Here is a 21,124-nt window from a genome sequence, read left to right as displayed (position 1 = left end):
CAGTGCCTGTTACTCCCGCGGTCGGTCGCCCTGAGGCACAACGTTCCGTCGGTTTCGCTCGGCCTTTGTCTTTCAAGAGCCGCCAAGACCTGCTGGACGGCCCAGGTTTGGCTTTCGTGGTCATAGCATTCCACCGCAGCCGCGAGTCACCGCGGAATTGTTGTACTTGTCGAAGATTCGTCGGGGAACTTGGTGCAATCCCATAGGATGTGCATCAGGGTGGCCCTCTCCCGCTGGCACACGCGGCACACATCACTCACATATAATTTCGGGTACAGATGATTCATTAACACTGGGGTGGGTAAGGAACCAGTTTTAAATTGTCTGAACAGCATCGCCTCCGCTCGGCTCAGCCCCAGGTGCGGGGGTGGGTAAGTCCTTCGAGCCAGGCGGTGGAACTGTGTAAGTTCGTTGAACGTCGCCATGCGGTCCTTGGCACTATACACCACGTTGAACGGCCGGTGAATATCAAATTTTTTTTGCATTTCCACCACATTACCTTTATTATTAATGCGAAGGCATTATATGCCTCATGAAGCGGAAAATTCGGCGTCCGTTGTCCTATGGCACCAAAACCCACGTGACGAAGTCATGACGTTACGTTCCCGGCGCTCGACCTCCTGCGGGTTGCGCTGCGAAATCGCACGGTGAACAGCCACGGCGTCGGACCTGGCCCACTCCTAAAATAGGATTAAGGTGGATTAAATAGATTAAAGCGGATTAAAGTAGATTAAGGTGGATTAAGGTAATCTATACCCCATTCACCATCTGTTGGCGCGGCCCGCGCAAGGACTGCACCTTTCACGACATGGCAGCTCATGCCAAGTGAGCGCCCTCGGCAAGCATGCGATCAGACTTGCACACGTTACAGCAGAAAAAGCAACCGATTACAATTACTTTTACTGCATTAAAAATGTAGTTGGTCACAGTTTCCAATTACTGCCCCATCAAAGTTATTGAGGAATTTCTCAAGTATAACCATCACGTCTACGTGACTTTCCTCTGAACTTGACAATTATTGCCATTGCACAGGTACAGTAGATAGAACGAACTGGCTTGGCACCTTGAATGTGTCCTCTGTGGACTTTGACACGTTATCTTCACGAAAAATTGTTTTTCAAAGCTTTCGTTGGACATCAGCAGGGACACTCAAAGCTCCCTCGACAAGCGAGCTGGAGGGAAGTGAGCTTTTCTGGTGTACGAACAGGATGCGGTGTGCGAACGTCACTGCGGTTACTAAATGCCGTGACGCTCGCGTTTGGGTCCTCTATGAAGCGGAGTGCCTTATTATTGCAGGCGCTAGAGTTAACGCTCCCGGAGGGAGAGCCAGCAAAAAGCTAAAGAAAAACAGAAAATATTTACCCTATGCGATTTTTTTTAAAATATCCACGCCCGAAACGGCCGTAGCTGTCGATACGTACCAGCGCCAGTTTAATTCATCGACAGACATCTGGTTCAGCTATATAAAATGAAGTAACAAATACTGAGCATCCGGGTTTGCTTGTCGGGACATGCGCATCACAAGGGTGCTGCGTCGCTTGTTACGCCTTATCTTGTCAATAAAGTAGCAGGTTACATGTGATTGGCTACTGAAGAAAGTACCTCAATTAAAGTGAGGGTTACCAAATGATATAGTAATCGGTAATTTAGAGAAGTACCAATACGCGTAATTTGATTACAGCAAATCAATTACACAACTCGTTACGTACAAGACTGCATGTGTTAAGAACAGGCTGAACGTTAACGCGGCCGTTCATTTGGGTGCTGCCGCAATACCCGGAAGAAGATGACAGCTGCCTACAAGTGCTGAAAATTTTGGGCCGAGTTTACCAAACCTTTCATTCATTTGGGCTTTTTTTTTATTGGCTGGCTATATTCGCTGATAACATGTTGAGAATGAGCACTGGCTATAATTTACGAACCGTTGCAAAGTAAGAGCTCCGATTCAGAAGCTAAGGGTCTGTCCTCCTGGCGATCTCACTAGATAACGCCCTGTCAACTTCTATGCATGCAGTTGCACTTTCGGGCTCACTTCTCATTTCAGCACCCTATCCACTTATTTCATCTTACGAGAGGCTTGCGTGTGTTAGAAGACGAACCACCACGAAAGCCCGCGAAAGAGCGAAAGAAAGTTATCGCTTCAATAGTCACAGCACGCACGCACACGTTCAAGAGTTAGTCATCACTGTGTTTCATTGACGCTCGGCACTTAGTGACATGGTCCTTTGTTGTATAGTTTGTGACGGGCCCAGCATGATTAACGGACGCTGAAATGAGCGTCCTCGTTGCAAATGTTACATGCTCTCGTCATCACTCCTTTCGCAGGTGACGTTCAAGAAGCTCATAGGCGACGTGTCGTTCGGTCAGCTGTCGCTGTTCTTCAGCCTTATCGGCTTCCTGAACCTGCTGCTCATGTGGCCAGTCTTGCTGGCGCTGTACCTGTTACGCTTCGAGACGATCGTGTGGAGCCGCATGCCCTGGGGAATGCTTGCCGGCGCAGGCGCACTTTCGTTACGTGAGTTAAAATTGCGTTCCGCACTTTGTGGGGTGGCGATATGGCGAGGACCTGAATTCTAGTAAGCGAACGTACCGCCTCTCCAAATAAGCCGGAACAGAGGGAAAATTATATGATTGAAAGAAAATTGCTCAAAACAATCAGAGTTTATCGTCGCCCTAGTCGTCCTTGCAATATACCACTCCTTTGGACTTGAAATGCGCAGATTTCATCATATACTTTTTCGTGCTTCTTTTTGTTGAGGACCAAATTTTTACAGACTTTCGAAGAAATGCAGCAAAAATATGTAATTTTCGAATATATGTAATCATCTCATGGCTTTAAGAATTAGTCTGCACATTTAAGCATAACCAGATGTTGGGGACATCGACAACCTGCACTGAAAACTATGTAATCATTCTAACAGTCTTGGGCGCACAGAAATATCCGACAGGAGGGGTTCATATCTCTCCCTGTGAAATTCTCTTTTGGGATATTTCCGTGCGCCCAAGGCTGTCACAATGATTAGATAGTTTTCAACTACGTCTTTTGTCATCGCACGTCTAGTTAGAGCTCCGTTGTCGGCCTCTATAAATTTTTGTAAGGCCCTAGGGGTATGGGTGCTATCAGTGCGACAGGAAGACACTCTGAAGGGTGTACACATTTTTTCAGTAATATAGTGGATTCGAGAAGCACACAGGGACGGTTCCGACATGAAAGCGTCGTTTTCAGCGAATGACTTCTCACAGAGGTTATTGTTTAAAATTGCCCGGAGGAAATATACTCCACACGCAGACACAGTTCTTTGCCTAAGAAGGGTGATGGTTTGGGCTAGTTGGTTTTGCATTTTAGATTGCGTGGTACAGCGCGAAGCAGGGACAAAAGACGCTAAAAAAACGAGGACAAGCGCTTGCGGCCAACTGTAATTTTATTGCCTGGTGCCAAGGCGTCATATATATATATATATATATATATATATATATATATATATATATATATATATATATATATATATATATATATATATATATATATATATATATATATATATATATATATATATATATATATATAGAAACAGTGAAAACGACATAAAAATGTATGTGTAAAAAAACAAACAATACAGATTTAACAACCAAGAAGAAAAACATTCTGAAGATGCCATTACCACTCACTGTTCGCGCTGCCCTTGTCTGTGCATAAGCAAGCGATCCCTGGCCTTATCAAGAAGGGAGTTAGCATTCTTCTTAAACAAGGGCAGCGTGAGCAGTGAGCGGTGATGGCATCTTCAGAATGTTTTCGATCCCTGGCCTTATCAAGAAGGGAGTTAGCATTCTTCTTAAACAAGGGCAGCGTGAGCAGTGAGCGGTGATGGCATCTTCAGAATGTTTTTCTTCTTGGTTGTTCCATCTGTATTTTTGTTTTTTACACACACACACACATATATATATATATATATATATATATATATATATATATATATATATATATATATATATATATATATATATATATATATTTATGTCGTTTTACCTCTGATCTTCATATATATAACACCTTGCACCAGGCAATAAAATTTCTGTTGGAAGTAAGCGCTTCTCCTCGTTTTCCTTGCGTCCTTTGTCCCTGCTTCGTGCTTTACCACACAATCTTAAAAGTTCTTTGCCGCCGTTACACTGTTCCAAATCGCGCCCGAAGTTTGACGAATACCAATGCTTGGAAACAGGAAATTTCGAGGCGTATTTTCGCAGCGAGAAACTGCAAAGCAACTGCCGTTTTGATTCGAATATTCCAGAGACTTGAAAGACCCCACTTTCAGCTCGTCACCACCACACTTCTCAGAACTATATATCAAAATTCTTTGAAGATTGTTTTCGTGTTAACAGTTTTACAAAATTCAACGCAATATGATAAATATAAGCTTGCTTGCGAGTCCACACGCGTTCGATGTGGTCGTGTTTTCAGGCTGAATGTATCCACCAAAAACACTTTTTTTTGCGCACAGTAAAGGTCATGCAAGCTTCGATGATCATACTTCAAGATTTTAAACAAAAACCTCAAGAAATTGAGCATTTCGTCAATTTTTATCGGCCTGTGCAAAACGAGGAATGGCTAATGTTTTACAAATGCAATTTTTGGTGTAAGACCCCTCTTCATTCTCCTGAAGAAAATTCGTGCTGCTCTCATAATGTACAGGATCCATATCTTCTGGCAGCATGTTTTATGACGCTCAGGTTGGTGCTTTACAAGAAAGTTTAAGTGGTGCACTCCCTGCCTTTCCTGTCCTTGCTCTCTCTCTCTCTCAAGTGGTGCTAGCAACGGCGAAAATGATATTTTTTCGCAAACTGCATTTCATGAAGTGATCTTTTGCCCTATACCAAAGGGCCTCCAGTTCTTGAAATGAAATTGCCAGTGGTTGAGCGCCAAGGTTGGGACAGTTGGCATGGAATGACGCATACATGAAATTACGAATTTGGCGGTTAATTAGCGCGAATCTCAGCCCGTCTAAAAAATCGAAAGGAGCCCCCGCAGAATTTTACTATCCTCTCGGAAATAGCAACAAGCCTGAATTCGCCTAAAGTAAGTTGAAGTGGTAACTTTGCGGGTAGAAAGACGGGTTTTCAAACTTTGCGCGAATATTTTCTCGTCTTCGAATGGTTAAATAAGCCCTGAACCTCTCCTTTTGATGACTGAATTAGCGGGGGCACCCACATAATTTAATACAAACTAGTTTCCCTGATCGACGAACCAAAGCAAGATAAAGATGAGCCTGACCTCGTTGGTTTTCTCAACGTGCAAATGTCGAGAAGGCACCTCAACTAGAGATGGGATATGTTATGTGCGCACACATATGTACGTTCAGCGACGTGCATTTAGACTACATATTCTTGAGCCGTTTGATCTGCGTGCCTGTTTAAGTAGCCGTTATTCATAGAGAAGTTTCGCATCAAACGTTAAATAACGTTGGTTTTTTTATGCATTATCAAAATATCAGATAGAAAAAAATTTAGAATCCAGGGACCGTATGTTGCAGCAATTATCATATTCATGCGAAAGGTGGACGCCGATGAGAATGAGCTCTAACAAATGAAAAAATTGTGTGAACATGTTCCCAGGGGCCAGATTCACAGATTCTACTCTTATGAAAGCTTTGGTCATTGGACAGGTGCCTTCGAATGCTTGCCAACAGTGAAGATTCATTTTCCTAGCTTGTGATACCCATAAGAAAGCAGGTCAGCAAAAGGCATTCCCGCCTAGTTCCTATTTCCTCATTGGTGCAATCGTGGCCCGATGACAATAAACGGACTTTCTGTGTTGCGTATAACTGTGTTCTTCTGCAGAGAAGTGCATGTCAACGCGGATGTGTTTTCTTCTTTTGCAGTATCAAATTTGCTGGGGAATTTCGGCATCATCTGGACTTTTGAAATATTCCTCACACTAGGACTTGCGTTTGCAGTGCCAATTTCTGCGAGTAAGTAACCTTTTGCAGAGTCCTTGCCACATCGAGGGTATCCGTTAGTCCAAACTCCGAAGAACAAATACATGGGCAAAAACATTTGAACGTGTCCTTGTGTTGGTCAGAAAAACAAAATGAGTATCTGTTCCGGCTCTAATGTTTTAGCGTGATGGAGAGTTTTGTTTTCCCTTCTCTGGACGCCCAGTGATCACGACGTCTGGCACGAACATATAAATTTCTAGTATACGTGCCAGCCTGTGCTCCTGATGTATTAATACTACCTTGGGCTACGCGCGTGTGCTTCATTGTTCTAAAAGCTATATCTCTCTTTCTATATGGGATTGCAGTTATCAGTCAGCATCTTCTAGCACAAATCAATTTCTTACCCCCCTTCTCCGTATTAATATCGCCCGCGGTGATCCCCTTTGCCACTGTAACTAAACCTACTTCTTTATGACTTGCTATTAACTTCATTTGGCTTCGCTTGCTTGCAGATGTAGTTCTTGTCTTTGCTCCTTAAGTATAAATACCATATCTTCTGGGCGGAAGACACCATCAGCTTATTCAAGCGCATATTTTACCACTTTCTTCGCGCTTTTTCTCTCGCGAAGGCGATTTTGGCACTTAAATATGCACTTATGTGCAAAATCTATAATCACTTGCAATGATCCAGTTGCTACAAACGGGAACTTGATTTCTAGAGGTATCACAATGATATGCACAGGAAACAGGAATTTAAATGCAGTGGATAAGGGAATGGTTGTCTGATTCATGTAGTTCACTTCCACATGAGTGCATATTGATTGCTCTTGGAAATTACAGGACCATGAAATACCGTCATAATCAAGTACTATTTCCGCATTTTATTTATTTTACAGGTAAGTGCCTTCCTCGCTCAATTGCTAAAATACCAACCGTTGTGAAGCAACTTTTCCAGGAGTCATTTCCTTGTCATTGTGTTCATATCATTGTTGTTCCTTGTTATTCATTTCTGTTATTTTGCCTCAGAGGCCATTCGTAAGCTTGGACACAGAGCAACTTCAGAACCCGCCAGTGATGATGCAGGAAAAATGTACTTGCTACGTCGCCCCACTTCTTGACCTAAGCGACATCCTGGAGAATAACATCCAGTGGCTTACGCTCCTGTCGCTAATGATTTATGCGTTTGATCACGTGGTGCCCCGTCTGACGCGTCGTCCACCATTCTCTTCCTGCGCGCAGTCGTAGACGTGTACATCTACGAGGTGATGTTCGAGGGCATGAAGCTGGCCGGAATCTTGCTCATCCTGATTGGCTTCATGCTGGTGCTGCTGCCGGAGGACTGGCCCGACTACCTGACCATGATTCTGCGCTACCGACGGAGCAGCCGCCGGCGCCGAACAGTCGCGAAGAAGCCCACGCCCCAGGACACCACCACGGGACACCGCTCCCGCCTGAGGACGCCGTCTGGTCGCATCAAGTAGCGCTTGGACGGGTTTGAGCTCGGGGACCTGCTCAGAGTTCAAATCCAGAACAAACGACTAGAGCAGACGGCGCACTTCAGCGTCGACATGGCCAGTACGGTGTACGGCGGCCAGAGAACTCCGGACAGCGAAGCGCACGAGTACATATTCTAATGAGGCAGTGAGTGGTGCGCGCAATCGCAGAGTTACCTCCCTTTGAAAGCAACCACGTTGATGCTGTGCACAATGCGGCGGTGCTGTCGTTCGCGCTGTGTCGGACAAGTTGTGTGCAGAACTCGTATCGGCAGTGTGTCATGCTGACGAAGAATCGTGGGGCTGTTGTTACTGCCACTCAACATTGCTCGAGAGATGTTTCGGCTACGTTGCAGCGAAGACCATGCTGTGTTGATGCGCGTAAAAGTGTGCGCAAACTTCGGCTGAAAATTGGGGAGAAGGACGCCGAAGTTGGACTTCGTTTGTTTGAATGGATAATGGTACGAGAAGAGCGTGTTGGTGGTGAACGAACGTTAGCGTTGGATAGTCGGGCGTTTCTTGTTAGATTATTACTGCGAGAGTCTAGGAGGCAGTTGTTGAGCGCACGCGGTGGCGCTGACGTTTCGGTAACTTTCCTTTTTTCTCGTTCAGCGTAATGCGGCGCTCAAGTCTGTAAGTTTGCAGTGAAGTGTGTTTCCATGAGCACTAACAACTTGCACTTGTTTGATAACCAAGGAAGAGCTGCAATAATGTGCGTGTCACGTTGATGTCACAAAAGCATCCACATCTGAGTCAATGCAACTGAGCTACTTGTTGATATTTCTTCTAGCGATCAACAGAATACTGGTATCTTCAATCGACTGTATAGCACTTTTCTTGCTGCCCCATTACCTCACATCTAGATTTTTCACACTTTGTTATAGCTTTATTTGATATTCCCATCTGTCACTTGCTATTTGGGTGGCAATACGATGTTCGTCGTAAATGTAGCGAAACTTGGTACAAACGTTAGAAAGAAGGTTCACATGTGTTTTATTTTATCTGCCTTTAAGTCATATATTTTCTCTATCAAAAATTAATATCGCGAAAAGCAAATGTTCTGAGCTGCAGCATAAACTGTGCGCAGTTGCTATCACTAGTCAGTGGGTGAACATCATTGGCCGAGCCTTGCACCGTGAATGTCATGGGCAGGTTAAAAAAAAGTAAACGTCGTATTGCTTGATGTAGGAATGTTGAGAGATCAGGTAAGGGACACACCAGATCTGTAAGGTGCATGTATTTATTTTCCATAACGCATAATTGTAGCACTTTTGCGGTTCACTTTAATTTGTTCACTGCACATTGCCGGCAGTGGGAACGTCATGCACACAGCAAGCTGCGTGGTAGCGTTGCTTTCATCATGGCTAAAATAAAGACTGCAAGCCCGGTACGTGTGATAAAAAAAGAAAGTGTGTTCTGGTTTTCCTTTGTCCCGATGAATGACAGACCGTATCTTCAAAAGAAACAAAAAGTGTGTATAATGTTGCGTATTTAGGAAAAAGCGACAGCTGCACTTTAGCAGTAAAGCGAAAAATAAATTATGAACAGAATTCAGCAAATCCTACAACACTACAGTAGGAGCAGGCTGTCACGGCGGACGCCGCCATCTTCATGGGAACTTCTTTTCGAAACATACAACAGGCACATCATCATCAGGATTTTCATCGTGATAAAATAGTTCGGTTAGAGTTAGAAGTCATTCATTTTTAAAGGCTACTTGCGGGGTTTCTGCGCACCGCAGCTGAAAATACAGAGTGAATTCGCAATACATTGCATGGCACCCGCCGAGGTTGCGTAGTTGATTTGGTGTTGCGCTGCTACGCACGAGGTCGCGGGATTAAATGCCGGTCATGGTGGGCGCATTTCAATGAGTGCGATATGCAAAAAAAAAAAAGAAACCTGTGTACTTAGGTTTAGTTGTACGTTAAAGAACCCCAGGTGATCAAAATTAATCCAGCCTGCTTCATACTCAAATTGTTGTTTTGACACGTAAAGCCTCATCATCTATCAATACAGCGGACGGATCAAATCTGCATAAACATTTCTATGCGCAGTTATTAAACACATTTATGCTAAGGTAATTACGGGTTAAAGTGCTGTGATAGCATTTCTTATTTTTTTTAGTCAGGCTCATGAACCAGCCAGTATGGCAGTGCATGCTACTGTTCTGTGGCAACAAAAAAGAAATATTTGCTAAACGCAATCATAGCGCCATGCAAAGGCCGAAAGCTTAGACTGTTAAAGAAAGTGACGGGAAAAACGTTTTCGCGTAAAAATTGTGCAGATCCCACGCACTGTAGTAATCTATGTTAAGCGAAGCATTTTGCAGGTACCTACCTATGTAGCATTGCCTGAGATTCCGCAAAACGACACCAGGTGCACAAACGTGTCTGTGTAAATTGAGTAGTTCTGCGTGTGAGGTCGCGAGCTTGCGTATCTGTGATGAGAGCCGCTCGACGATGACCACACTGAATACGATCCTACTGCGGCAACGGCATAATTTCTACGCTAGCCGTCAACGCGAGCTTACGACATGGAAGCTGTTGGTTTCTACATAGGCAGTGGACGAGAGTTAGCGAGAGAAACACAGTTTGTGACGGCGACTACGGGTTGCGCAATCGTACGTGCGTACCTATGGCTACGTGACGCATGTTAAAGCGACAATGGCATTTGTACTCTGGCGAATGAATGTTAAAGCATGGTGAACTTGACCGATCATGAAGTCATTAGAACGTCTCACAATTTCTACGTGGCATGCTACGAGAAAAGTGCCGAGGAAAGTGGGCCGGTCCCGGAGGTAGGGCAGTCTAACATGGCGCCTTGGAGCGTGGCTTGTTACAAGGAGAGAAGACAAGGAAGTAGCACGGGGTGTACACCCGACCGAGCGTTTCAAAGAGCTGGCTGGTTTTTGTAACGAGACAATTATTATGACATGCAGTAAGCAAACAGGCGACGGTTCACAGCAATATGCTCTTGCTGCTCTATTATTTTAAGCCCGTAAGCTCTGAGACATGCGAGGTAATAAAGAAAAAAAAAGGTGGCGGCCTAATGGTAAGTGCATCGGGATGCTGTGCTCGATGGCTGAGGTTCTGTTCCTCCGTCGCTCAAGCATTAATGTCTGTTTATTAAAGTGAGGCGAAAGGTTAATTAAATTGAATTCCCGGGTTTTACGTGCCCAGACCACGATTTGATTATGAAACATGCCGAAGTGGGGGACTCCGGAATAATTTCCACCGCCTGGTGTTCCTTAACGTGCACCAATTGCACTGTACACGGGCGTTCTTGTATTTCGCCCCATGGAAATACGGCCGGGATTTAATACCGCGACCTCATGCTTAGTTAGCACCGTAACGCCAAAGCCACTAAGCAACCACGGCAGGTGAGGTAAGACGGAAACTTACGTAGCGCAAAGCTCCAAGAATGAGGCAAAGAATGCTTCGCATTGAAATCGCATCGTAGATGCGAGGGAAAGCGTAGAAAAGCTTATGCCGCAGCTTGTGTTGACTTATTTTCCAACACTACACCGTTAACTTATTGCTGGCTATAATCGCGTTCCAGTCGCAATTAGATGTTATGAACCGTGTAACATGATTCTGGTGATTTTCTTATGTATGTAGTGGTTATGTTTGGTAAGAGTTCTATGCTGCTGCGGCATACCTTTAGGATTTAACATTTTTTTGCGAATTCACGGCTCGCAAGCGATGCTGCGTACGGAGGGAGGCGACAACAAAAGTGTCCTTCTTAAGAATTCGAGTGACTTTGGACCATCAGCGGCAAGCTTAGAAATGTGTTTGAACCATGTGGGTTTATTGTTTATTGCTTTCGGGGGTGCACACCATAAGCGTGCACCACTTACATTTCGTCACGTCAGGTGTCATTAGACGGCTGGAGCACCAGCTAGCAATTTTGTTTGGGTCATCCTGACGAACTACCCCCAGAAGGAAATATGGAGCAGTAGAAAATGCCGTCATCTGTGAATAATTGAATTCACGATGAAATGTCTTCAGGTGAGGTCGCTGACAAAAATGAAAGAGTGGAGGACCAATCGCAGATCCTCAATGTTCACCAGATAATACCGCAGTTTGTCTAGAATGATCGTTGCAGAATACAGTGCTTAGGACACGTTTTGATAGAACGTATTCAATCTAATGGACCAGTAATGAATCAAGTCTAAGGGAAGAGAGCTTAACCGTGAGGCTACTGTGGACAACGCAATCAGAAGCTTTTGAAGAGTCAAGGTAAATGACGTCGGAAGCTGTCATCAGTCCCGTCATACTCTGTGAGATGAAGGCTAGTGACATCATTCCATCGTCGCAAAAGAGAGAAAAATTCGTTTATTCTTTTATATCGGCAGCCTCAGTCCAGTTCGGTTTATTGTCCTTATAAAAGATAAAATATCCCCCGAGGAGCATTATATCTTGTCTGTATTTCAACATAAGCTCCAGATTACGTGCATGGCTTTATGTGTGCAAGGTGATAAGTGACGAGCTGTCGAAACAAGGACGGGCAGGTGATGGCATCAGTGTCAGGAAGAAGGCCGTTCCATTCCACGAAAACTCTGCGCAGTCGTTGTCGTCGTCTTCTTTTTCCAGTCGTAGTCAGAAGGGTCCAACTGCACAGGTTGGAAGCATTACACCTCCTGCTACTCCAATTCACTTACGTGGCAAGTACAAACTTGCTTTAAGAATGAAAAATAAATAAATAAATGATAAACAGGAAAAGATAAGGAACACTTCAGCATACACAACTCAAAATGTGCCATCTGTGAACAAGGTGAAGCAGTTGGTTGTTTAATGTATCGTTTATTTTCACCCTATAGCTAGATTTTAGAGACAACAACACACCGAGCACTGCGGCATATCTGATCGCTCAGTCAGACATGTTGTTACATTAACTACGGTTTTATTTGAGTGAGCGAACGATTTATTTGAACGAAAATTGGTAGCGCTGTGCGCCGGCTCTTCCACAAGCAGGTTGGTTCATTATTACTCCCGTGTTGGCCTCGCTCACGTCCTGCATGTAAATAAAAACGTACGCAACACAGTATTCTTTAGGTACGTCGAACGTTAATACGTGAATAGGTAGATGAAGTCGAGCACGGCCGAAACGCGAGTGAAGACGCCCGGCCTATGTGGCGCTGCGCAGGATATTCCCCAAGAAGTGATTCCCGCCAAGCCCCAGGAGCCATCTTCTCGGATACACTGCAGGGGACCTCCGGAGTCACCCTGCGAAAAGAATGTATCACGTGAGCACAACGCAGCCAATTGCGGTGCGGCACCATTAACAACAACAACAACAACAACAACAACAACAACAACAACAACAACAACAACAACAACAACAACAACAACAACAACAACAACAACAACAACAACAACAACAACAACAACAACAACAACGCAATGTGGACCGGAAGGGTGGCCTTCGTGCAGCAGTTTAGTGGGTTGGGCTTCCACCTGCGGGAAGTTGTCTTTTCCTCAACTTTAATTTTCTTTTTCACTGCTAAGCGAATGTCTACCTTTAAATTATATAGAACAGTTACCTTCCGCAACGCTTTCTCTGGCTTCATTGTCAACTTTCTTCAAATAATCTTTGCTCTAACCAATTTTACGTGCTTTGCCAAATACGTAAGGACGCTCGCGTTGCCGGTGAAGCGGTATCGTTATAAAATATGTTCACTTACACGCTGAAACGAGATCCGGGAGGAATCTACAGAGAAGGACCAGCCGACGCTGCGTGCAGCCTCGCTCACGCGCCCCGCTCTAATTCTCCCTCTGGCTCAATCGTGCAGTGCTGCGACGATATATTACGCGTACGTGGGTGGTTTAATGCGTGTGCCGCAGATAACAGTTCTAGCGTGTCCGGTATTGTGGTATACGCTATGCCGTTTTGCGGATTACCGGAGGCGCAAACGTGAGAGGCCATTTTGATGGTCCCACCTGGTGGCACATAGCTCAACCAGACAAACACATGGCTTCTATTGCGGTAACCAAGTGTATTCTACTTCGATGTTGGTGTAAATTTTCGGCAGTGGCGTAATCGTGAACACTTCGCCTTTTTAAATGCTTTTTTTCTACAGAAATAGTCATGGAACACGAAAACGCGCCTAATTAGCATTGCGGTTTGACGAACCGTCACAAAATGTCGCTACCAGCGTCCGGAAACCCGGTATTACGCAAACACCATTGCGCATAACGGAAAGCCGGACGCGCTAGAAATCTCTCGTAGTAGGAGCGCATGCCATGGTAGCTCAGGGGCTATGGCATTCTACTGCTGTGCACGAGGTCGCAGGTTCGATTGCTCGTCCTGGCGGCTGCATTTATTTAAGGGCGGAATGCAAAACGCTCGTGCACTGGGGGCATGCAAAAAAAAAAAAAACAAAGAAACAGTAGGCTCTCTAATACATTCGAAGAATTCCTCTGTTGCGCCCCTCATAGACCGTGTATTGCTCTTGCGGCGGCAAATCCTCGCCTCGCGACACCCGGGTACGTGCGCTCAGTGTGCTATGTTTATTCCCTACACAACACTAAAGATATCTCGTGGCGTAAGAAGGCAACGTTGTTCGCTATAGATATTTAATTCGCAGATTTAGTCCATGCGCGAAGACTCTATTGCAACATACAGGGGAAGGCTGTGACCATAAAAGGTGGCATAAACTACAAGCAGCCAGCGACAATAGATATTACTTGTATAGCTACATACCTAAATGAAAGAATAATCGTGCAATATCGCCAAGCCGTGCAGTGCGCTGATTAAGATTGTCAGACGCGAAACAACGCCCTTTACTCCTTGTTCGCTAACGTCAGTAATTGAAGCCCTTAGCATGCATGTATAAACAGTTCCTGTGTGTTCTAGATGAAAAAAAAAGCAATTTAAACTAAAATATACTTGAGGCTTTCACGTTTAAAAAAAACAGCAATAAAGAAAAGGCCATCTACTGTTTTCTTCCATGTACTTGAAGGAAACAAGAGACAAAAGCTGTAGACGGAATTCCCAAAGCATTTCGCTTGTAAGTTCTCTTTGTCATCGCCTGGCTGCCTTCGCGAAGGATACGTCCAACATTCCGTTTCACTCCAGATATTCTTACAAGCAGTTATAGCGTAAGAGCTTCTTTGTGTGTGTTTGAATACGAGGCGGTGTTGTTATACTCACATTTCCGGTAAAAACAACATGACTAGGTGCAATCAATTGAAATAGAATCGTTACGTTATTCCATGATGATGATCCTGGCAATGCCTGGAGTTCAAACATCTCATATATTAAGGCCGCGTTTCTCGCGTTTAGCAGGGTTTAGTCATATAAATTTGCACGCATAGTTACGTGAATGTCATACCTGTTAAGCGGGCATAACTTCGCGAAATCCCAAATCACAGGGCATGGCTCACCTTGCACGGTCCCTTTCCACCTTCGTCGTAGCCTGCACAAAACATTCTGCCAGTCACGTTGTTCACATCTTCGTAAGCTTCTCGACAGTCGTCGTCATTCCACACGTAAAGGTTAGTCTTCTGCAGGACGTCAGTGGTTGATCCGTCTTCAAAACACCATAAATACACATCACGTGAGGTCGACCAGAGATTATGTATCTAACGATGAGCTAGCTGATTCTGAACAAGCATTATTCAATTAAATGGACATCAAAGACGTATACTAAGTTCAGCTGTCTTAGTAAAACAGGCTTCCGTAATAGCAAAACGGCTACATTTGTTAAAGCCGAAGCTTTCTTTTGTTACTTTCCCGGGTTTAGAGTATCTGCCTGACTGTTAGGTCAGTCGCTGTCTTGCCGGATCTTGTGGATATAAATAGAAAGGTTACATGAACGTACTGACGAATTGGCTCATAAAAACGTTGTATGCAGACCACGTACTTCCAGCTACAGTTTTCATAAGAGAAAAGTAACACCCTGCATAAATCCTGAACATATAATGTCGGCTCACAGGATCTTTGGTTAGCAGCGCGGCGACATACATGGGAAGTAAGAGAAGCGACCGGAAGGAGCGCCGATTTACGAGAATTTTTATTGCGCACGTAAACCCGGCCTAAATTGCCACGCTCTGGAACAACAGTATGTACACGTAGATGGCACGTGTTAGGAAACTTGTCTTGCTTTCTTTTTATAGAAACAGAAAGCACTTGCTTTTATTTTTCATGTGTGTCTTCGCGCTGCTAACCAAAGATGCAACATTACCAACATGCTCGTTCAGCCACCCCTGGCTCACAGGAGTCTTTAAAGCACACTGACCTGTAAATGGAATGACAAATTCTATTTAACGGATTCATTGAGTTACTTTATTTCCTTTAATTTAAACATTCAGTATTTGCCAGTGGATTCTTGGCCACTTCATTGTCCAGAATGGGCATGTCCCACTACTTACGGTTCCTACATAAAGTATAAAGATGTAGTGTCAGCTGAATGATATCTCTAAAGCCGGCGACTCCTGTTTCAGAGCACGAAAGTAAACAAAAATGCAAGCATCGTATGTTAATTTTAAAGCATTTATATACTCGCTTCACATAGATTGCGACATGTCAGTTGAATCTGAATTTTACTTTCTGACAGGGTGTGTTATAAACCAGGAAAGGTTCAAGAAAAAAAAAAAAGAAGACAGGAAGTGACGCCATCCTCAAGTTCCCGTACCAGCTCGCTCCGACGTCACGAATTTTGACAGCACTGACTCGGGTCTATCGTTAATTGTTTGTCGGTAAATATGAATAACAGCGCATTTTAATCGAATAAAAGATAAACTGGGCAACTTTAGAGAATCTTTGCTTCGCAACAACGCAACAAACGATAGCAGAAGTTTTGAAATTCGCGACGTACTTCGAAGTACCAGCGCTGAAGCTGTAACGCGAAATTAAGTAGTTTTGGCGTTGCTTATCTCCACTAGCAAACAGCATTATGCTGCCAATTTAAATGAAAATAGAGTTGTGAAAGAATGCTTCGCCAGTCTGAACTTATCTGGCGTACATTCGTAATGCAACTTTAAAGATGCAGGGGTACAAAGATATTTCCTTAAAATGCAGTTGAAGGGTGTTTGAGAATCTGAATCTATCCTTCAAATAAAAAGTAAAATTATTTAGTGTATGCTGCAGTCCAAATATGTATACTTATTACATGCTTGTTCTTCTCGACAAACTGATTAAATATGCTCCAGGAAAACATCTCTTTTACCAGAGTAAAGAGATTATGTAGGATAACATTTAAAAAAATTTTTTTTTCAGTGAAAATCCAGTGTTTGCGGTTTCTTGTATTACGTATAGCTTGTCAGGCGTGCTGAAGAAGCTATGACCATACGTATATAGCCTACTGCACAAGAGAGACTAAGCAAGCATGGTTGAAGTAAAATGTCGAATTTCACGCTCACCTATTCTTGGGTAACCCCAGCCCGTTATGACACAAGTTCGGCCAGTGAAATTATCGGATGGCTTCGGCAGACAAATGGGGCTCAGGTAATCGTCAAAGACAAAATCCAGAGCCATATCCAGCCTCACGAGTGCAATGTCGTAATCGACGGTACTTTCGGTGTAGTACGGGTGCTTTATAATCTGCGCAAGAGAAGTGACAACGACATTAAACCGGAATTATGGGAACCACGTCCAGATGTCGCGGAGGGCAGACTTGCTCACCTCAGATACGTAATAATAGCGCTCTGTCAATTCCTTTCGGAACAGGTGATCCTTCCCAACGTAGACCTTGTAAAAAAACGGCGAGTATCTGAAGTAAAAACGCAGCGTAAAACAGGTGCACAATCTAAGCTACAGGATAAAAAATATAACGCTTAAGAATTGGTGTGGTGCAGAGGTAATCAGCAAGTCTGAAGAAACACGCGCATGTGTCCTTAGCGCAGTTTATAGTGCGTATGGACGGTTAGAAGCACGGAAATGTTCTTCGGTGAGATGTGAAAACGTCCCGTTTTAGAATGTAATGACTAAAAGTAACACCTAGCGCTATGCTTGAAAGTGAGGTAGCAGAAGCGCCCCAGAAGCCATTTGAATCCGTAACAGATGCAAAAAGAAAAAGTTATCTGTCGCTAATTCTTAACGTTTTCTTTTCCCGAAGCTAATTCATGGTACAACACTGAAGAAAATAACTATATATAGTTCTAAAATAAAACTAAAGTACAACCTGGGCTATCTTGTGCACTCTTCACAATATGCCAACGACATGTAACTTTGTTTTGGGACATCATCGATCACGTACTCATGCTGTCAGAGAAGCGGATACAGGTAAATTACGCATCTCAATGAGCGACAATTAAAAATTTGACTAAGGCGTTTGAGCAGGCTACAGTTCGTGAGACATAAGTGGAGCGAATATCTTGTTTTTGATTAATGTGTAAACAATGACAACTAGAGCGAATGTTGTATTTCCTATAGCTGTCTTCGCTCTATCTTGCACGCGAATGCCTATTAATTACTGGATAAGTCGTATTTTTGATACACACACAAAAAAAGGCACCTGTATTGAGCTTTCCAGAAGAGTGGTGTGCTGGGCCCAGCATAATTTATCATCATCATCATCATCATCTATTTAAGTCCACTGCAGGACGAAGGACTCTCCCAGCGACCTCTCATTATCCCTTCTTGCGCGAGCTCATTCCAACTTGCACCTGCAAATTTCCTAGTTTCATCCCCCATTTAATTTTCTGCCGTCCTTGACTGCGCTTACCTTCGCTTGGCACCCATTCTGTGACTCTAATGATCCACCTTTCATCTGCCCTACGCATTACATGGCCTGCCCAGCTTCACTTGTTCTGCTCCTAATGCCAGCTAGAGTATCGGCTATCCCCGTTTGCACCCTTCCTGTCTCTTAACGTTTCGCCTTACATTTTTCGTTCCATCGCTCTTCGCATGGTCCTTAACACGTTCTCGAGTTTCGTTGTTAGACCGCAAGTTTGTGCCCCATATGTCAGCACCGGTTGAATGCAATGATTTGCACACTTTTTTCTTCGACGACATTGACGAGATCTCGCTCAGGATTTGGTAGTGACTGCCGTAAGCGCCTTGCAGCCCTGTTTTATTGTTGCGTAAGTTTTCTTCGCATTTACCTTTAATGAGGCGCTAATTATTTGTCAGGCGACATGCACTGCAGTGATACGCCAGATAGAGCACAGGCTTACTTCATGCAGTGGGCAGCGGTGACGATCCAGTACTCGCTAATGATGACGCCGCCGCACTGGTGACTGCTGAACACCTGCACGGACACTTGCCAAGGAAACTCCAAGGGACCGGCGTCGCTGCCCCCAACGATGCGCTCGGTGTCGTACAGCAGGTTCCGGTGGCCACACTGCGCCGCGCATGCTTGGGCCGCACACAGATTGCGGGTTATGGACGCGTCACGTATGATGCTTGTGCTGTGAGCACGATGAAGGCAAACGAAACACCGGGCCGAATTCATAAAGCCTTTCCGTTCTAACAGAACGGTTTGTCATTGGTAGGCCGTGTTCGCTAATAGTATATATTCTAGTCTTCCCGATTATTCTTACGAGTCGATCTACCGCACGAAATGTTATTTGCCATTGGCCGGCTGATATTGGTAACAAGATGTTCAACATGAATATTGGCATGGCGTCAATTTTTACGAGCAGTTATCATGCGTGATAGAATTCTTTGATGTAAATTTATGAATACAGCCCACTATTATCAAAACAAGCTGCGCTTCCATGCGATCTTGCGCAGTACATAAGGTGCGTCTTGATCGAAAATTGCCGCTGCCGCAGCTTTCCTTAAACATACTGCGCCTCTTTGCTGCTACTAAATCGCGCGTCATTGGGATTAGATTGCAGCACCCTGTTCCGTCTACTTCAGCTATGCATACGTAACAAGTTTGTTAAGTTGAGTATAGACTGTGCTTTCAGGAAGAAGACTGTGCAAACAATATGACGGGTGTAAGCCGGCCCTTCCTTGCCTTCGTACGACCTGTAGAGAAAAGGAGGTTTTATGACGGGGCTATTGAAAGGTAGGGTCGCCGTGCCAAGCCACGTATAAGCAGTGCGGGAAGCGCTGTCAAGGGTATATGGATTCTATGCTACAAGGTCAGACACGCACACGCAGAAGCAACAAGTTTAGTGCTGAGACATGCGCCGCTGTTATAATTAGGAAAATGTGTACCTCAGTGTAAAAAACACGTTGGTATGATTATAACTGTAGTAAAATGACAGGAACATGCCCCTAGCTGATTTTTTGGGCCTTGTCTTCAATTTGTGCTTCAAGTTCCACAAATGTTACCTGTGCAATTTTGAAGAATAAAACGAGCTTTTACTGTATAGTCACGAAAGAAGGAGACGACCTTTCCTCTGTTCTTAACCGATACGTAGCTCGCTTCCTTGTAAACATTTGGTTTGATATGTGAGCTGGGTAAATATCGTCTCGGAGTACTAATATGTCTTACTGTAGCATGTGTACTGGCCAGACAGTATTATACATGATTAGTAAAAATATTCAGTACAACACTTATCGGATATTAAGCGTGTCAATTTATTGCTTCACATACTAGTTACAACTTTTTGCAATTAATGAATACAAAAGGATGTCCCATATTCAACGACCATATTGGAGCCTCCGTATGAGAGAGAGAGAGAAAAAAGGGACTTATAAAGCCCTAAATTCGAGGGTTTTCTTTCAAATTTATTGTACATTTAGAAGCGATCGGCGTATCGTGAAATTGATTTTGGTCTTAGTTACTACTGTAAATACTGAGGTCGATCAATCTTTCATTAGTTTGATGCACTTTATCCAGAAAAGATTGCTCGCACTATCAACTCGTTCATTTCGAAATATTGTAAACCTGTTTGAAAACATTGTACTCAGAGATTGAGAACCAAGAATGAAGAAGTAATGATCACAGAGGTCAACGAGGTATTTATGCTAAGTACTATTACGGTATCTTTAGCGGAAAATAAATCGCGTTGACACGTGAAATAAAGTGCACTCTCTTCTTGCTAAAACAATGATGACTGCTCTGACGCTGAACGCCTGAACGCCTGCTAGCAAGGGACACAGTCATAGTTCAGTGCAGTACACAGCCTTAATTGAGGGGGTGCTACGTGAAGCCATTGAAATATTAGATGAAGCAGTAATATTAGAGAGCATTAAATGTTTCAAAATCCTTTGCTATAATGAGTAAAGAACAGTGAGCTTTCAATTTTGCAAGCTTTACTTACTGTTTTCAAAGATGCAAAGCACAACGGCAAGTCGGAGTAATCCAGTTTCCATTGCAAGCGCAGCCACCGAACAGCTGGTGAGCTATACTCGTCAACTCAGCTCGGAGACATTACTTGGACGCAAAGGTAACACAAACAGGATGTGAAAGAGTTCGTTTTTGCCCGCCGACGCCTTAAACGACGTCAGGGCATCCGAGCATTGCAAGAGAGACCTGCGACATCCGCTTATCTTTACGCGGGCAGCGTCTTTCACGGAGCGCAATCTACGATCCGGTATTTTGGCCAGCGCTCATATCTGAAGCTTCTTAGCCGCAGAGGCCATAAACCTTGTCCCTTTCCCAGATGGTTATAGACATGGGCACACGAGGTCAACTCGCGTAATAGGTCTTTTCACTTCTAGCATTGCATCCTGTAGTTCCCGCTACAGAACAAAAACTCCACTACCTCTTTCTTGTCATAACATCATAACATAACAAACGTCTCGGTGTTAGTACTGTTTTATTCAGGAAAGGCCCACTTTTCCCTGTGTAAGAATTGG

The 21,124-nt window shown here is 44.1% G+C and overlaps 2 protein-coding genes across 5 annotated transcripts in view; one reads left to right on the top strand and one right to left on the bottom strand.

The window, feature by feature from the left end:
- LOC142578933 (solute carrier family 35 member F3-like) overlaps positions 1-8,935 on the top strand; it is a 225,754-nt gene extending 216,819 nt beyond the window's left edge. Inside the window, exons 6-8 of one of the 4 annotated variants that reach the window (XM_075688638.1) lie at positions 2,326-2,515; positions 5,877-5,966; positions 7,173-8,935. In XM_075688638.1, coding sequence (XP_075544753.1) covers positions 2,326-2,515; positions 5,877-5,966; positions 7,173-7,414 — 522 coding nt within the window. In that variant the 3' untranslated portion in view covers positions 7,415-8,935. The remainder of the gene's footprint in view (positions 1-2,325; positions 2,516-5,876; positions 5,967-7,172) is intronic. The other 3 variants (XM_075688637.1, XM_075688640.1, XM_075688641.1) reach the window with 3 other exon arrangements.
- Positions 8,936-12,191: 3,256 nt separating this feature from the next.
- On the bottom strand, positions 12,192-20,829 carry LOC142578934 (coagulation factor XI-like). Its single transcript, XM_075688642.1, has 6 exons — positions 20,587-20,829; positions 18,544-18,724; positions 17,051-17,138; positions 16,789-16,969; positions 14,812-14,957; positions 12,192-12,651 (listed from the first exon to the last, which is right to left on the bottom strand). Exons 1-6 carry the CDS (start codon positions 20,636-20,638, stop codon positions 12,493-12,495), a joined length of 807 nt encoding a protein of 268 aa, XP_075544757.1. The 5' UTR covers positions 20,639-20,829; the 3' UTR covers positions 12,192-12,492.
- Positions 20,830-21,124: the final 295 nt, after the last annotated feature.

Source organism: Dermacentor variabilis, chromosome 4 (assembly GCF_050947875.1).
Source record: "Dermacentor variabilis isolate Ectoservices chromosome 4, ASM5094787v1, whole genome shotgun sequence".
Lineage (NCBI taxonomy): Eukaryota > Metazoa > Arthropoda > Arachnida > Ixodida > Ixodidae > Dermacentor > Dermacentor variabilis.
Note: the sequence above shows the minus strand (reverse complement) of the source record. Positions and strands in the feature narration are given on the sequence as shown.